Raw genomic sequence first — 18,498 nt, 5'->3', positions numbered from 1 at the left:
GATTTTATACAGCTGGATGCTTTTCTTGTTATTAGCACTTACCCGTTTCCAAACATGGTAATATTTCCCATGACAGATTGGAAAGAAACATTACATGTATGATATGGACACTTGTTTACAACTACCATGTGATGTCAAAACATGGGTGCACACCCACGCACATAAATGATAAGCTTCTTTCAGTTTCCATCAACCAAATCTACTAACAAGGCTTTGGTTGGCCTGAGGCTATGTAGTAGAAGACACTTACCCAAGGTGCTGCATAATGCAACTGAACTTGAGACCACATGGTTGAGAAACAAGAATCTTGACCACATCACACAAGCATACTGGCACCATACTTACCATTCATCCCACTACTCAAACAACAACAACAACAACAATAATGAAAAATAAGAAACCATAACATTCTAAGATGACCATAAATAAGAGAATATGCAGAGTCCCAGAATGACTGGTCCAAAGCAAGAACAACCAACATTTCAGTAGGTTAGAACTATCATTAAATTATTTAAGCATTTACCTTAAACCTGTGAACAGCATGGAGTCCAAGATGTCCTTCATGTCACGAGCAATTGAAGTCTCCAAAGCTCTCCCCAACATGCTGATACAGGTAAAAACGGAAGGTTCCACAGAGATAGCTTTCTGTTTCCTGAAAGACAAAATACTTTTTTAATTAGATTTATCTAATGACAACTACAAGCAATGAAACAAACCAGATAATCTTCCAGTTTTCTTCCTAATTTTTATAAGTACATCAGAATAAAATAAAATGGGAAACTTGATATTTTATTAAAAATAGAATGCGAGATGAAAAAAATAAAATTCACTGCAGAAATAAAGCTATTTTGTTACAGTTTAATGGTGGTCAACTGAGTTTTGGATTATTATCATTTAAGCATCCACATTCCATGCTGGCATGGATTGGACAGTATAACAGGATCTGATGGGTTCAAGGACTGCATTGTGATCCAGTGTCTCCTTTGGCACTGGGTCACAATGCCAAAAGCTGGATGCTCTTCCTAAAGTCAACATTAGAAAAATCTGGAAAAATGTATTTTATTTCTGTTTGCATCTCTTCATTTAGATTTTTGTTCCTTCAAATTTATTTTTCTTATTTTCTGGGAAATCATTACTGTCTCATTAAAATTTTTATATTCGTTAACATAATCTGATGTAAATATTGTACAAGAGATGAAACTGGCTTTCATCCTTATCTGGTGGGCAATGCAGAAACTAGGGATAGACGAGTGAGTGGTTAAAAAGGGCTGTACAGGGATGCTGTCAGTAAGGTTTGGGTCAGCAACGAGTATAGTGAAGAATTCCAGGTAGAAATAGGGGTTCACAAGGATCAGACCTCAGCCCCCTCTTATTCATCAGTCCTCCAGGCAATAAGAGAGGAATTCAAGACAGGCTGTCCCTGGGAGCTCCTCTATGCTGATGACCTTGCTCTCATAGTTGAATCATTACCAGAACTAGAGAAGAAATTTCAGGTGTGGAAGCAAGGTCTAGAATCAAAGGGCTTTAGAGTCAAAGTTACAAAAACCAAAGTCCTAGTAAGTAGGAAGGTGAACAAATCACAAACACCTTCAGGTAGATGGTCCTGCTCGATCTGCAGAAAAAGTGTGGGTAGAAACTCCATGAGATGTCCCCAGTGTAAGCTATGGACACATAAGAGGTGCAGCAACACCAAAGGAAGGTTAACTGGGATGATAGTTTTTGTGTGCAGCAGATGCACAGGGGCAATAAACACCAAAGATGCTCAGAAAACAGATTCCATCACATGCCAGGGAGAGAAACATTCCAAAACAAAAAGAGACTTAAAATGAAAAGTGGTTTTTATTTACTTTTGTGGTAAATCCTTGGGTGGTAGAGCACTTCTCACAAACTCCATGATCCGATTGCAAAAGCTGAAGATGTTATCCTTCACAGCAACTGCCAGGAGACCCACTGCTTGGAATGCTGCAGCCCTTTCTTTATCACGCCGCAAAGCATTAAGCAAGTATACGATGGTGTCTCGAAGGTACCTGGAGAAAAAAAACAGAAAAACCTCACAGTTTCTAAATATTTTTAACCATTATCATCATTTAACATTCCATCTTATTGATGGAAAAACAAAACTCAGAACTCTAACAAAAACAACCAGTGCTGCCACCACCACTTTTATGACCATAATGAATATTTTAATTATGCTAAAATGTCACCATTGAACAGCTCAATGGAATGTTCCCTTAAAAACTGAAGTCTCCAGAGTTGAATAAAGTCACAGGTGTTGCACAACATCAACTGTAAATTTATTTTAAAATTAAAAGAATATAAATTTAAACTTTCAGTATCCAGATTATTCTGTTAAATGTAATGCTTATTTATTTATTCACATTGTTTAGAATTAATCATGCATCATCTCATAGCTTTGAAATTTCAATGATGCGACTGTTTTTAGAATGACATTGCAGGGTACGTGCAAGAAGTTGGATCTGGCCAGTTTTAACATGAAACAAGTAGAAAATGTTAGCCAAATACGACCAGTTTAAGTGTTAAAGGGTTAAGCCCATTCTTTTAAAATTTTGTTTTAATAATAATAATAAAGAAAAAAAAACCATGAATGTAGTTAAGATTTTGATTTCATTACAAATCGATGAAATTTTGGATTAAGAGTATACACACACACAGTGTTAAGGTGCACTTACGTTCTGGAAAACAACTCTGGATCAAAAGCTGCCAACCTAGGAATGGCTTTCAGCATGACTTGTTGTACATAGCTGCTACGATTTCCTTGGTAAAGTTGATGAACCAAGTTAGCTACCTGTAATAAAGATCATATGTGCTCTCTTCAACAACTATTTTCATTGACAAGGTCAATTTTAATACAAGATGTGTTTTTGTCTTTATTGTTTTAGGCAGGATGTATAAATAATTTAACTGACTGCCCATATCCTATAACCTACTCCAGTATCTTAGCACATTATCAACCACAGACTGGCAGAGAAATGGATGAGTGGTTAAGAAGTTTGATTGCTAGTCACAAGACTTGGGGTTCAATCCTACTGAATAACACTGAGTGTCTTCTTCAAGCCTGGGGCTGACTAGAGCCTTGTGAGTGGATTTGATGGATAGAGACTTTACTGAATTATAAACAATACTCCATTACATAGAAGAAAATAAAATTATTAAAAAAGGAATGAATAGAATTGTAAAAAAGATTGTAGAAACCTTGTCATAGTTTTTGGTCATTAGCTCTTTGCAAACTCTACTTTCAAAGAGACCTCTTTTCTGAGGTGCTGATGCATGTGATGCATCGAAGACTATTAAAGGAGACTTTTGATGTAGTTGTTGGAAGCCACTGGTGTTGGCAGGGGATCTGCGGCGTGGAGAGAATTCCTGAAAAGAAAATTTTTAAAGACATTTCAAATAAGGTAAAAAAAAAAAAAAAAAAAAACAAACAAACTTTATTTTTAAATTGAATTGGAAACAAACATAGAAACAATCTCCCTCAATAGGTTGTGGAAAGCTATTTGAAGAGGAAAGGGTGAGGAAGAGAAAATGTGCATATTTTGTACTCTGCTACAAGTAGAATAATATATTAAGAATAAATATACAAAGAACGCTTGTTTATCAGTTGGCAGGTATCAGCACTGAGCAGCAACCAGCTTGTTCACTGAAATCATAAACAAAGCCATTGGCTTGAAAGGACCAAGGATGCTTCTGACTGGTGTTGAAGAATCCTTGCACCAATGAGTGGAGTGTGTTATGAGCACATTGCCATTGTAAAATGAAGTTGTGCTGCTGTGACATACACAACAGTGACTAGCATATCTGCATTCAAATCTGCTGGAACATATGAATAAATACGCAAATCTTGCTGTACACAGAGGAAACAACTCTTTTAATAATAGTATTATAATAATTATTATTATTACTATTATTATATAATAACCTATAAAACATGTTGTCCAATTTAGACTCCCTTTGTGTTGGAGTATGGATGTCTTGCTATAGGCTCACAAACATTAATACAAAATGTAATTATTGGAAAATATAAGATTTACATTTTTGAAACCCCTTTTTCTTACTTTTCATATCTTTTAATATTGAGAAGGAAATAAAGGAAAAAAAAACTAAATAAAAAGGAGTAGAGAAAGGTGAAGAAAATGGATAATCATAATGAGTATAAAGCCTACTCACCTTCACTGCTTTCTCAAACGTGTTTTGCTGAATGGCCAAGTCCTCCATTTCAACACGAAGGCGCTGAAGAAATTGAAAAACAAAATAATATAAAACAAATCAACAAAAAAAAAAAAAAGTATTATTCAGTATTTTCAACTCTTAAATTTAATTAAACTAATCAATAATAGGTTAGAAGTAAAGAATAGAAGGTTTATGGGACAATCCCTGCTGTAACTCTTTTCAATTCCTTATAATTAGATGGTTCACAGCTGAGTTCAACTACCACTATTTCAATCATTGTAGACTCACAGCTGAGCTATTTCAGTTCATTAACCCTATGCCATTTAAACTGGCACTAACATTCAGTTTTATATTCAAACTGGCCAGATTGAGCCTTTCCTAATGCCAACCACTTTACAGTGTGTTGGGTACTTTTAACATGGCCCCAGCACAAGCGTCTTTACGTGCCAGGAGTACTTTTTTATGAGGCACCAGCACAGGGTTCTTGCAGGCCAATCCTCATCACCAGGGGATGCGGCCTTAACACTTCTGCTGCGGAGGAGGATGGGTCTTCAAAGCATCAGGTATCTTGGTCCTTCGTTATGGATGCATAACATGCTTTTTATTCTGTTACTGTTTTCAGATATTGAACTGTTGCCATGCTGGAGCATTGCCTTCTATGAAACAATTTATCATATTGACTCCCCCAGCATGTTTCATTGAACATTAAACATCATCATCATCATCGTCGTTTAACGTCCGCTTTCTATGCTAGCATGGGTTGGACGCTTTGACTGAGGACTGGTGAACCAGATGGCTACACTAGGCTCCAATCTGATTTGGCAGAGTTTCTACAGCTGGATGCCCTTCCTAACGCCAACCACTCTGAGAGTGTAGTGGGCGTTTTACGTGCCACCGGCATGAGGGCCAGTCAGGCGGAACTGGCGACAGCCACGCTCGAAATGGTGTGTTTTACGTGCCACTTGCACAGGAGCCAGCCCATCGGCACTGGCAAGGATCTCGCTCGAATGTCTTTTCACGTGCCAGGGAGGCGACGTTGGTAACGGTTAACGGCCACGCTCGGAATGGTGTATTATTTTGGACCTTGGTGGGATTACAACTCAGAATGTTAATATGTGAAAGGATGTTACTAAATACCACATTTAGTTCCATGCTTTACTGATTTTTGCCAGCTATTTTGTTCTAGCAGAGAAAACATACTAACACTCAAAAAAAAAAAAAAAAAAAAAAAAAAAAGAAAAAGAAGGGGGGAACCCACCTCTCCTTCCATGTTACTGCATCGTAGAAGTTCATTGATTATCAGTAAAGATCCATGCAGCCAATCATCCTTGTTGAGACGTTTTTCTTTAGCAAGAGCATCACTGTATGGCCTCAAGGCTTCTTCTAGACAAGTCTAACAAATATTAATAAAATAAACTAAAATCAGTTCACAACAATTTCTGCAATAAACAAATTAAAACCTTTTCTATAAGAACCTACCTGATAGTACCTTGCATTTTAAACTTTCCCAAATCAAGACCTTCCAACATAATCTAAGTTACAGTCTAAACAGTAGCTTAATAATGAAAATATTAGTTATTGAACTAATATACAATGTAGGCCTATTGGAGAGGTGTTACTACTCTGAATCAGAGTAGACCCCACCAGAAGCAGGTTAAATGAAGAGATACAAGACCATAAAACAAAAAATGCTCTAATAAACATCTAAACATGAGCTTGGGAAATAGAAGAACAAATTGAGAGAAACTTAGAAAAGTTAACAAAAGGTAAAGAAAGGAACAAAAGGGAATTACATGAATAAAAGCATTGAAGAAAACAGGAAAGGAAGAAAGGAAGAAAGAATTAAAGGAGAAAAAGGAGGAAAGAAAAGGTTTACTGACTTTGTACCAGTCTTCACTGTGATCTCTTTTCGTCTCTCGTTGTGATGTAACAGCAAGTGTTGCCCGTAATGCAGCTACGGCAGCTTCTCTGACAGCAGGCTGGAACAGCACAAGAGAGATTTATTAGGATAAATTATAATAAATTAACAATCCATGCTTGCATAAGTCAGATGGAGTTTACTGAGGCAAATTTTCTCTAACTGGATGCACTTCCTGTTGCCAACCCTCAAAAGCCAACTCCAAAATGTATTGGAAATGAGCAACACTACTTGTATGACAGTAGCAATCATTTCCAACTCTCACCACAGTGTCAAGATAAGGGACACAAATACACACTTACATATAAGTATATATATCGTTGTCATCATCATCATTATTAATGTTTGCTTTCCATGCTGGCATGGGTTGAACAGTTTGACAGGAGCTACTTAGCCAGAGGACTACACCAAGCTCTTCTGTGTATTTTGGCATGGTTTCTATGACTGGATGCCTTTCTTAATACCAACCACTTTACAGAGCGTGCTGTCAAATCCATTCCCAAGTTTTGGTTAGCCAGGGGCTATAGTAGAAGACACTTGCTCAATGTGCCATGCAGTAGGCTTGAACCTGAAACCATGTGGTTGGGAAGCAAACTTCTTACCACACAGCCACACCAACAGCTACATTACACATTAAATGAGACAAAAATTATTAAACACATTTGGTTGAGAACCTTTTGTTAAAGCGTGTTCCAAAAATCACAATAAAAAACACTTCTGCTTTGAAACCAATCAAAATTCAAGATTATTTTAGAATTTTATTGAGAAACACAAGGTGTATTTTGGTTAGAAATACAGTAACAAAAGGGTTGAAATTAAAGATATTTACTTTGCTTTTACTTAAAGTGTTATGTATAAACAGGTAATTTCTAGAATTAAAAAAAGAAACAATAAAAAGAAAGAAATATGAAGGTTTGGTAGAGAATGAGTCATGATATTCTGGGATTTGGTTAATTCTCTTTACATTCTGACTTCAAATCCTACCAAAATCAGCTTTGTGGTTGTTCTAAAATCCATTCAATAAAAGAAGTACCTTTATGTACTGAGATTGAAATAATTGGTTGGAGTGGTGAAAGCAATGCTCCAGCAGGGACAAGGGTTCAATGAAGGAAAACTGTAAAAAAAGTAACAGTAGACAATTAGACTTAACAACAACTTACCTTGGGATCTCTAACAGCATTGAAGATATTTTCAAAAAACTGTGGAACTTGTTGAAAAAAGAATGTTGGGGTAAAAGTAGCCAACTCCTTCAGAATAAGGACCTTTGGGAAGGAAAGAAACAAATGAAGGATTCCTTAATTTACAACAATTTCAAGAGAGAAACAAAAGATATAAAAAAAAGTTTTGTATCATATCAACAGCAACCTGGTCACTGACATAATTCCATTGCACCAAATAATAAATGCTTAAGTGACATTAACAGTGTTTGTGGGTTACTTATGTTAAAAAATCAAAAAACAATAACCCATAAATTGCCCAGTTCTTCTATGTTTAATCCATTTTCCTTGAAAAGATAGGATCTAACCCATATTGGTGATAAAATTATATATTTTCTCACAATAAACAACACGTTCAATTATTTTGACCACAGGCCATGAGTTCAGGCCTTGACAACAACCAGTCAGCAAGCTCTATAATGATATGCATCAAACAGCTTGGCTGACAATAGCCTGTAATACTTGCAGTTATGTGGAGAGAAATAGGAAGAACATTGTCTTTCTTTTTTTTTTGAAGTGCTTCTCTGGCCAACATGATAAAAAAAAATGTCAAACAATTTTAAACAAAATTACATTAAAATTAATAGTAATTCTTTGTACAAAGATAAGATATAAATCTTAATATAAAAACAAATGTTACTAAGATGAATCTTGTCATAGTGGTTCAATTTTGTAGTACATCGTTCCAGTTTCAAAACAGTTACATGTTTTGTACCAAGTTTATAACTGTTGCAAACAAAAACCTGGAATCAATAATGCCGCTCTTCAGTTGCAAATACACACCATTCTTCATGCAGGCAGACACCATTTAGGCTAATTTATTATCAAGGGTATATGCCATTGTATGTGTGTTTACTTACTGCTGAATAACGTTGGCCTTCATGTCTTTCACCAGCTAAAAGTTCCAGAGATCTCTTGGTCTCAAAGTCCACATACTCAGCAGCGTGGTTACCAGCAGACAGAGCTAATATGCCCATCCCTTTAGCTGTCATTTCCATCAAGCCAACATCACTGGATGGAACAAGGTTTCTCAAGTAATTAGCGAAACGGCTAATTTTTGTAGCTGCATTTCCAATATCAACACCAACTAGGGTGGCTGTAAAATAAAGACAAATTACATCGTTATTAATTGATAACAAATCAGTTAAATCTTTCATCTTTTTCTTGCTTCAGCCATTAGAACGTAGCTATGCTAGGGCTCTGCCTTGAAGAAATTTTAATAGAATGAACCAACCCCAGAACTTTTGTTTTTGAAGCCTGGTATTTAGTCTCTTAATCTCTTTTGCCAAACCATTAAGTTACAGGGGACATAAACAAACCAAAGACCACATGTCAAATAGTTGTGGGTGACTGACAGATAGAAAGACATACATATATACATTATATATATATACACGGTTAATTGAAAACAACATGAATAAATAAGCATTATGTTTGACACAGTAATCTGAATGTTGAATGGTTAAACCAATAAACACAATTGCATTTCAGTAACTTTCATAAAATATGCCATGTGTAATGATGTCACGTGAAAATAGTTATGTGCTTTGAAGTAGCTGGCTATTTCGGGGAGAAATATACAGCATTCCACGTCTATATTCAGTAAATAATAGAATTTTATTAAAAATACAATTTAATCATATACACATGTACTGTCTGCACACAGTAATCTTAGACACTGAGTGGCATTTAAAGATGACAGAAAGAGAGAGAGAGAGGCCAATAAAAATGTTAGCCAAATATTGTAAACATTAACGCCTAGTATAACATTCCAACAATCTTTAGGCATACAGTTTTCTGTCTGTTCTACTTAGAAATCTCTGCAGCTGAATTCCATAAATCTGTCTTACCCACCCACCCCCATTAGTACTTTAAGCTGAGGGATTAAGGGACATTAAACAGTATTTAGTGATGAGGCTCCAGCTTACGAGTTTCAGGGAGGCCAGAATAGCCCCTTTGTCACCACTACTCCCAAGGGCATTTTGATAAGAGGCGCTGCGACCTGCCAAGGACACCAGCTACGAGTCAAATCGCATAAAGATCCTGTGGTTAAACCATACAGCACTTAGGACTAACTTTCAGACATGTGTCACACAGGCCCACTAGTGAGAGTATTGTCCTGATGTCACATGAACCTGTCCCCCTGTCTAAGGTTTAGGTCTTGAACCTCAAGGGTTAGCTTAGGGGAACAAGAGACTAGCAGAGTAAATTATAAATAGACTGAAAGAAGGCTATAAGAAAACATTCATGTATCTTTTCCAAGAAAAATCATGAATCTTCAGACTTTGGCATGGAAGTCTATTATTACTGATACCTGAGGACATGGCACATGAAAAGAAAAGTTGAGAGAAAACTTGGTTAAAGAAACTATGTTCAACAAATTATAACATTTAATCAATCTAACACTTAAGCTAAATTAATTAAAAAAAAATTTACTCTATTTTCTTGCATACAAGTTGAATTTTTCAAACCAAAATGACTTTGAAGAACCAAAAACTTCATGTGAACTGCAGCAGGATTTGGAAAGATAGTGACAAAGTTTGTATGTTGACCATTCTTTAATTCATCCAGTACAATATTATAAAACAAACTGTATGCAGTCTCTTACAGTTTCTTTACAAACTGTCTCTGAAGTAGCCGATATCACTATGAGGTTATCTTTCCTGTGACATACAATGCACCAACAGTTTCATATTTATGAAGCTGTAATACTTCTCTATAAATTTATTAGTAGCCAGACACATTATGCATTGTAGGTGCAGTTACCAGCACACAGACCCAAGTTTGCTCCCATTGTGTTGTATTTTGGGAAAATGTCATTTCCTATAGCTTTGGCTATAGGAAACTGGGTTGAAAGAAACTGTAAAGAAGCCTATTGAGTGACAGTACCTGAAATTCAAAAGGTATAGCACTGTCCCACACTATGCCATGCTGATTGTAAGAGTACACATGACTGTGGGGTTAAGAAGCTTTGCAGCCACATCGTTTCAGGTTCAGTCCCACTGTGTGGCACCTTGGGCAAGCACTTTCTATTATAGTCCCAGGCTGAGGCTGACCAATGTCTCATTAGTGAATTGGGTAGATGGAAAATGACAGCCTCTCCTATACACACACACAATTATGTATGTTTGCCCCCCACCACGTCACTTGACAACTGGTGTTGGTTTGTTTATATCCTTGTAACTTAGCAGTTCAGCAAAAGAGAACAATAGAATTAGTACCAGGCTTAAAATAAGCACTGGGGTCAATTTGTTCGACTAAACCCTTCAGCATGGCCACAGTCCAATGATGGAAACAAATAAAAGATGTGTGTGGATTGCTCAGTCACTTTGACATGAAGATTTGCTTGACCAAATCCTTATCATTGAACGACTGATCCATTCATCACACTGTGCAGTCTATGCACAACACAATTTGTAGGACTGATACTTTGAGTCAATAACAAAAACAGACTAGACTGTCACTTGTGTCAATCAGCTTGAAAACATACTTTCTGAATGTTCAACATTATGACCACTGTTTTATTACGATTTAAACATCACAGCCACAGTTTACACACAATGCTGAGGACTTTGGACACTGTTTATCACCACATTTCACATCACTTTCATTTATGTGATTCCAACAAGTCTGATCAACACTGCTGATCCCCCTACAACACACACCTCTGTTAATTGTTTCAAATTTTGGTTGCTTCCCAATAACATGGTTTTGGGTTCAGTTCCACTGCATGGCACCTTGGACAGCCCTAGGTTGATCAAAGCCTTGTGAGTGGATTTGGTAGATGGAAACTGAAAGAAGCCCATCATATATTTATATATGTATGTACATATGAATATGCTTGTGTCCCCCGCCACCACTTAACAACCAGTTAAAACCAGTGGAATTGATCCCAAGATCTCAAGATTGGAAAAATGAACTGCTTAAGCCTTATCTTGTTCCTGCACACGTTGTGATTTTGGTTAGACAGACTTGGCTACGGGGGGTGGGGTCAGAAGTTGGTTTCCCGACCACATGGCAGGCGAATGACTTCTATTATAGCCTTAGATCGACCAAGGCTTTGCGATAGGAGCGAGTTGGCTGGTAGGTCGATGTGTGTGTGTGTCTCCTTCTCTTAACATCATATGATAGTCACAAGGAGTGTTATCATCTTACAAATAGTAACCTTCATTTCCAATCTTCCATCAACACATGTCTGGCTATGCAAAAATATTAACTGGCTTGTCAATAGATGAGGGTTGGCATGAAAAAGAGCTACAGACTGTAGAAAATTTGAACAAATTCTGCCTGACCCATGCAGGCATAGAAAAGTGGACATTAAAATGTTATGTAATATTAACTTGGAAGCCTGCATACAATGAGATAATAATGTCCTCCACAGCCTTTTTGTTTTTCCTATCAATAAAGCCAATATCTTTAGAGAAAAAGTCAGTGGTTGAAAGAATCTAACTCATTTGAAGTGAATCTAAGTCCTACATTTAAAAGGTCAAATCTATAAACCATAAAAATTAATAATTCAAACATTACACAATAGTGTTCAAATGCTATCTCAGTCCAATAGACTGAAAAAGAAAAGAAAGTTTGCTCACACAAAATGCCATGTCATTCTATTTTGGGCAAATATTTTTTTCCTTTTTTGTGTTGAACAGAAAATGTCAGTCAAAGTGAAACAGTAGCACATTGCAGATTTCTTAAGTATGTCTAGAGAAACCATAATTGTCATCAGGAGACTACGAGTTATGTATGTCTGTATGGATGGATGTACTTTAGTTCCAATTGTTAAAGGAAAGTTGAAATGAGAGGGGAGGAGGGAGAGAGGGGGGAGATGAGGGAGGGGGAAGAGAACATTTAAATATATTTTTCAGACTATCATTCTCTTGTGTTTTTCTGTTCCAACATAATTCACAGAATTGGCAAGAGAACTAATAGTGTAGAGATATTGAAATCCTGCAACAGAATTAAAGGTGTGGAGAATAAATCTAGAATAAGGGATGCATGCATATATGTGTGTGTGTGTGTGCGAAAGAGAGAGAGTGTGCGTGAGAGAGAGTGTGTGCGAGAGAGAGAGAGAGAGAGAGTATGTGTGTATGCGAGAGAGAGTCAGTGAGTCTGTCTGTGTTGAGTGAGTCTGTCTGAGTGTGTCTGTGCGTTTGTGTCTGTGCATGTGTGTGTGCGTGTGTCTCTTTCTGTGTGTGCATGTGTCTATTTCTGTGTGCCTCTCTGTTTCGCTGTGTGTGTGTGTCTCTCTCTGTCTCAGTCTGTCTGTCTGCGCGTGTGTCTGCCTGTGTGTGCGTGTGTATCTTTATGAACCAGATGAGATACTATATACCGTTGGTAACAATGCACTTCCTTGCAATGTTGACGCTTTCGAATAAGGTTGCCAGTTTGGGAATTGAAAACAGGTTTCGTGATCATGAATGGAACACCATAACCACTAGGCTACGTGCGTACGTGTGCATGTGTGGATATTTAGAAACTGGACCCCACTGAGGAAATGACAAGGGACCGAGAGTTGTGGTGATTTGCTGTACTTGAGAAGACACACCAAGCTAAGTTAAATCATTGTCTTTCATACATATAGGCTTGTCCTTCAGAAGTGCCGGTGCCACATAAAATGCACTTGTGCCAGTGTTATGTAGATGCACCTATGCCAGTGGCACATAAAGAAACCAAGCACACTTTGTAAAGTGGTTGGTGTTAAGAAGAGCATCCAGCTGTAGAAACCATGGTACAATGAACAATGGGAGTCTAGACAGCTCCTCCACTGGCCAGCTGCTGTCAACCCATGCAACCCATGCCAGCAGGGAAAATGGGTGTTAAAGGATCATGATGAAGATGATTATATATCTATAATATAAATTGGACATGGGCGACCATTGTATTCTTTCTTGTCTTGAGGTTCACAGCCAAACGGATGGGTGGATTCACGTGAAAAATGGCACACATGTGGAGACGGGTGCATAGATTGTGCTGCGGTTTGTATTCTGGCAAATCCAGCCAGAATGGAACTGGTGCTAAACTTCATCAGCCCTTGCCCATACCCTAGCTAACATTGTTGAGGAGAGGAAACCTGCTGCCTAAGTACTTGTAAACAATCTTACCGGGGTCTACACCCTGGAGTGGATGCCCCACTGTCACATCACAGACTGATGGTCTCGTAAAGAACATGGATGCCAAAGAAATTAGTTTGAATTACTCTAATACTAACCATACTGGAACACTGCCAAAATTATTCATGCAAATATATAAAATTCTTTTGAAGGGTATCTAAGATGGATATTTTGAAAAAGAATGACAAAAACACTAAAGAGACAATTCTGCTCACCAATAGCCAAAATTCCTCCTTTCTTTTCATGCACTTCGCTACTGGATACCATCTCAAAGACATTGTGGTTAATCTCATCAATGAATGCATTCTGGTCATCTAAAGGCATCTCAGGAACATCAGTGTTAACATAACGATAAAGTTCGTAGGCTGTTGCCAGTCGACTTTCGTCATTGCGGCTACGTAAGCCAGTAATAAAAGGAGTTATATGTTTGGATGTCATTTTGGTAAAATTGTCTCTCCACACAGAGGCACCGCCCAAATTTCTTTTTTCAATCCAGTTTAATCTGTAAGAAAAAAAAAAAATTATTAAACAGCATAAGAAACATTTTTTAAACAGGAAAACACTAATTTCATGATAGTAAAACAGCGTGATTTTAGTATGATTTGAACACCTAATGATATCAAAACTATACATGCATTGTGTGTCATAGGTGTAGGAATGGCTGTGTGGTTAATAAGCTCCCTGTGCAACCACATGCACCTTGGACAAGTGTTTTCTGCTATAGGCATGAACTGATCAATGCCTTAAGTGAATTTGGTACTGCAGATTCTTGCTGTAGAGGAGCTACCTGGCTACTCATATTTAGGAGAGAGTGAACAAGTTAATTGGTAGTACCTCCAAAGTGATAGTGATGATGAGGTGTCCAGGTGGCACCTCAAGTACTTGTTCTTGTGGGAGCATTCACCTGTTGTGGATTGAGCTGGCACTGACCAACAAGTTCACCACATCCCTCATGAATGTTGACCACATCAGATGGTTGGTGACAATCACGGCAGTCCAGTTTGAAAATTTGATAACTGAGAGAGCAAGTGCCTCAGATAACACAGAAGCTGTAGCTGTAGTTGTCATTCACTGTTGCAACTCAAGTAATAGTGGATGGGAGTTTGCAAGGATATGTGTGGAAAGAGATAGGAGGAAGGCAATATCTGTAAAGATTGAAAAGGTTTGAAGGTGGTACAGGAGTTGGGGAGGCTAGAAGGATGCTAGCAGCAAACCTAATATTTCATTACTCTCAGTAATTCACATTAAACTAAGAATTAAATCAACATAGACTCTGTCCCTAAAATGTTTCACTTTCAAGTGTTGGCCTCATCACTGCATACCAAATAAAATTAAAAAATTTAAACCAAACCAATAAGGGAGTCTCTCCGTCAATGGTTCTCAACTGGGGTCCATTAGGGCTTTTGGAGGTTAAAATCTATGCACACTTTACACACTGAAACCCCACATCCCATGTCTTACTACCATACAACTTGCATTTGTGAAGAGAAACTTTATGGCTTACAAAGTATCAATCCAGGACAGTGAACTGCAGAACTGTAAGAATGTTGGACAAGATGCTTTACTCTATTTGTTTCAGTTTTTTGCAGCTTAAGTTCAAATCCTGCCATAACTAATTTGGTTGATGGGACAAATTTGTGACCCAGTTTGACATTAACAACTAGCACCTTGGGTGCTCTTAGCTGAATCCATTTTTTTTGTAAGCATTCAAGCACCAGGTCACTACTTTAACAGCTTGCTCCTTCCAACTAGTCAAGCAAACCCATTAAAAGTGTCATGGGCATTGCCTCCTCCCCTAAAAAAACAACCCTTCCTAGCTCTATAAACCCCTACTTCTACCTTATTCTAGCGCAATTAGATTCTTACTGCTTCTACCTCCACCACTTAAGCATATCACCAATATAACAATTGACTGTCAACTAGCCATTAAGATCATAGGTTAACTGGTGTTAAAATCTTTGATTCTTTGTGAATATGTCATCTCAAATCTTGATCACTTGTATCTTGTACTGAGTAGATAGTACAGGTACAACACTAACCTTCCAGACACTGATGGTCTGGAACCTCTTATAATCTTTACTAATTTACACTAATGTACGAACACCTGTTTTTCATTTAATTATTCAAATAAATTTAATATTTAATTTAATTTAGGGTGTGTTGATCAAGTTGACCACCCCTCACTAATTCAGAAAGACTTTAGAACCAAAAGGTCCTGGAAATTTGATCTTGTGCCTGTATCCCTATCAACACTTTTAACAAAACAAGACCACTTTCTGCATGGCGCTGACATTTTGTGTTGTCTGTTATTAATTAGTTTTCAACTTTGCAGTATTACCTACCAAACAATTCCAAATCTTTCTACGAGATGTAGAATCTTTCTTGCAGCTCTTCAACAGAATCAGATAAGAGCCTTGATGAATACCTACCTATACCGAATCCACTGCCAATTCTGACCTTACAGATCTTTTGTACATGACTTAATCTCTTCTCTTGAACCATTCGTCTCTACAATGTAGACTTAAGCTTTCACTCCGCTCAGAATGAGGAGGAGAGGAGACAGTTAAGCCACAAGAGAAAACATATTCAATAAAATTATTTTACATCTAAATTGTATAGACATATATATATATATATATATATATATATATATATACACATACCGATATTTACACACATATATATATATAATTTATATTAGTGCGTGAATGTGTTATGTAGGAGTGCATATATCGCATGTGCGCATGTTGTATACAAGTATGTATATAAATGTATGATGTATCTGCATGTGGATACGTACACAGACAACCACTTCTATCTGTAAGCCATAACATAATGGAATATTTCTCACATGAACATAATATCTCAGAAACGGGAGAGAGAGATGCGAATATTTGATGATGTTTACGCCGTTCTCCCTAGCGTTAGTGACGCAAGTGAAAAGAAATGATATTAAACCCCGACATAATAAGTAACATAAAACTCAAATTTCAAAGTTTGAAATCGAAAACACAAACAGAAAATTCTTGTACGAGATGTGTGTGTTTATATAAATCATTTCTTGCGTAGGTTAAAGGTCTCATATTTATAGGGAAAGGAAAAAAAGTGATATTTATGTCATTCAAGAAGACTTTCAAAATAGACAAAATAATGATAATTATTTAATTTGCGACATGTTTTTATTTTTCGCATTCTGAGTTTTTGATTTTTGTACGGTTTTTGTTCACGAAAGCTGAAGCAAATCCACTGTTAAAAGTGGAGGGAGGGGGGGATAGATAGATAGATAGATAGATAGATAGATAGATATTACACACACTATGTTAAAGATGAAGTTATTGGAGTCCACTGCTTGTAGTTCACTTGCATATTAAAGCAAAGCCGACCCCGATGGTGCTTTGAATGTCAGGTTTAATGAAGCACTGAACATAGACACACACGCATGTATGTGTGTGAGTATTGTTTAACCCCCAGGTTAGAAATTGATAGGGCACGTCTACAATTAAAAGCATTTCAGCTGTAACAATCTAGTCTTTTTCTCTCTCTTTAATACTAACGTATCCAGAGATGCATTACCCGAAATACAATGTCCCAATATAATATTTTTTTTTAATTAGTAATTCGAGGGAAATTTGGCTGCTATTTCCAGCACATCAAGGAACTCCTGTATGTATGTATGTATATATATATATATATATATATATATATATATATATGTGTGTGTGTGTGTGTGTGTGTGTAGTTTATTCTCTGATTAACCCTAATAGAACACGCCTATAATGAAAGGCATTCTTTTTTTTTTTTCTGGTCAGAGCGTATCCAGGACTACATTAATATAGCTCTATTTTAAAGAATACAGTAGGGTGTGATTTAAGGGGAATTCGTTTGCTATTTCTAGCAGGTTTCTTTGAGTGCATAATAGTGTGTGTGTGTGTGCATGTGTGGATATATAGTGTCAGTCATCTGTGAAAGCCGCAGCAAGCAGCGAAAAATTTAAGGAGGAATCTTGAATATGCAAATGACGAGGGAATAGCAACGAGATCGATTATTTTGTGGTTCCTAAATTTTTATAACCCAATAAAGACAGACAGTGGAAAAGACTTCCGACAGTTCCTAATAATAATAATAGTTTCTCTATTATTCATTCTAGTTTTGGCACAAAGCCTAAGATTCTTAGTGGGAGGAGGATAACGGATTGCGATCGACACCAGTGCTCTCAACTGGTACTTATTTCACGAACCCCGAAAACACGAAATAATAATAATAATAATAATAATAATGCTGATGATGATAACATTAATAAAAATGGTTTTGTTGTTTTTCTCTTATAAATGGTTCAGCTTTTCTTTTCTTGAAACATCATCTAAAATAATTAATGCAGCATGGATAAAGAACATCGGCATGAATGCAGGCTTGTCTTTCTAAATGGTAAAAATAATTATTAAAAATTTGCCATTAAAGAGTATATTTTAAATAATCTTCTTATCTCTTTCTTTTAAATGGGAACAGGGTGAAATGTACATTGAAATCAAGCAGAGATGGAACATTTATTAACCATTTACTAAACAAAAGCTTACCTTAAAGATCTCCCATGTCGTCCAAATTAACATATCTGAGTTGAATATTCCCCAGGAAATGATAAATAAACTTTGTGATCGGAAGGCGGTTGTGTTAAAAGGCTTCTATGAATGTTACACATTGCATACAGCTGCCTTGTTTACCTGCACCATAGATTAATGGGAGATCTCGTCTGGAAGTCACACACATATACATACACTCCTTCGTTCAAGCTCTCGTTTATACGAGATTATTGCTACACATATATATTAAATAATTCAAAGAAATATGTGTGCGCCCGTACACAAACACACACTTCTACATAAATATATATATATGTATATATATATATAAAACAAATAATAAATGAGTATATGTGTATGTATGTATGTGTGGGTGTGTTTGTATGCAAGAAACTGTTCATGTGCAAATGGGATCGCGCGCGCGCACACACACACACACACACACACGCACACGTACGCCCATGTACATAAATGAACAGATTCGCACA

General features: G+C 36.9%; 1 protein-coding gene across 2 annotated transcripts in view; it reads right to left on the bottom strand.

Annotated features, from left to right (window-relative positions):
* The window catches only part of LOC106870424 (serine/threonine-protein kinase mTOR), a 70,321-nt gene extending 52,139 nt beyond the window's left edge, over positions 1-18,182 (bottom strand). For both annotated transcript variants that reach the window (XM_014916489.3, XM_014916491.3), the window contains exons 1-11: positions 18,008-18,182; positions 13,649-13,935; positions 8,184-8,419; positions 7,267-7,368; positions 6,069-6,167; positions 5,447-5,581; positions 4,186-4,248; positions 3,214-3,381; positions 2,691-2,806; positions 1,848-2,027; positions 524-652 (exon numbers count right to left, since the gene is read on the bottom strand). In XM_014916489.3, the coding sequence (XP_014771975.1) occupies positions 524-652; positions 1,848-2,027; positions 2,691-2,806; positions 3,214-3,381; positions 4,186-4,248; positions 5,447-5,581; positions 6,069-6,167; positions 7,267-7,368; positions 8,184-8,419; positions 13,649-13,871 (1,451 nt within the window). In that variant the 5' untranslated portion in view covers positions 13,872-13,935; positions 18,008-18,182. The remainder of the gene's footprint in view (positions 1-523; positions 653-1,847; positions 2,028-2,690; positions 2,807-3,213; positions 3,382-4,185; positions 4,249-5,446; positions 5,582-6,068; positions 6,168-7,266; positions 7,369-8,183; positions 8,420-13,648; positions 13,936-18,007) is intronic.
* Between the last annotated feature and the right edge of the window lie 316 nt (positions 18,183-18,498).

This window comes from Octopus bimaculoides, chromosome 12, assembly GCF_046866305.1.
Source record: "Octopus bimaculoides isolate indiv1 chromosome 12, ASM4686630v1, whole genome shotgun sequence".
Lineage (NCBI taxonomy): Eukaryota > Metazoa > Mollusca > Cephalopoda > Octopoda > Octopodidae > Octopus > Octopus bimaculoides.
Note: the sequence above shows the minus strand (reverse complement) of the source record. Positions and strands in the feature narration are given on the sequence as shown.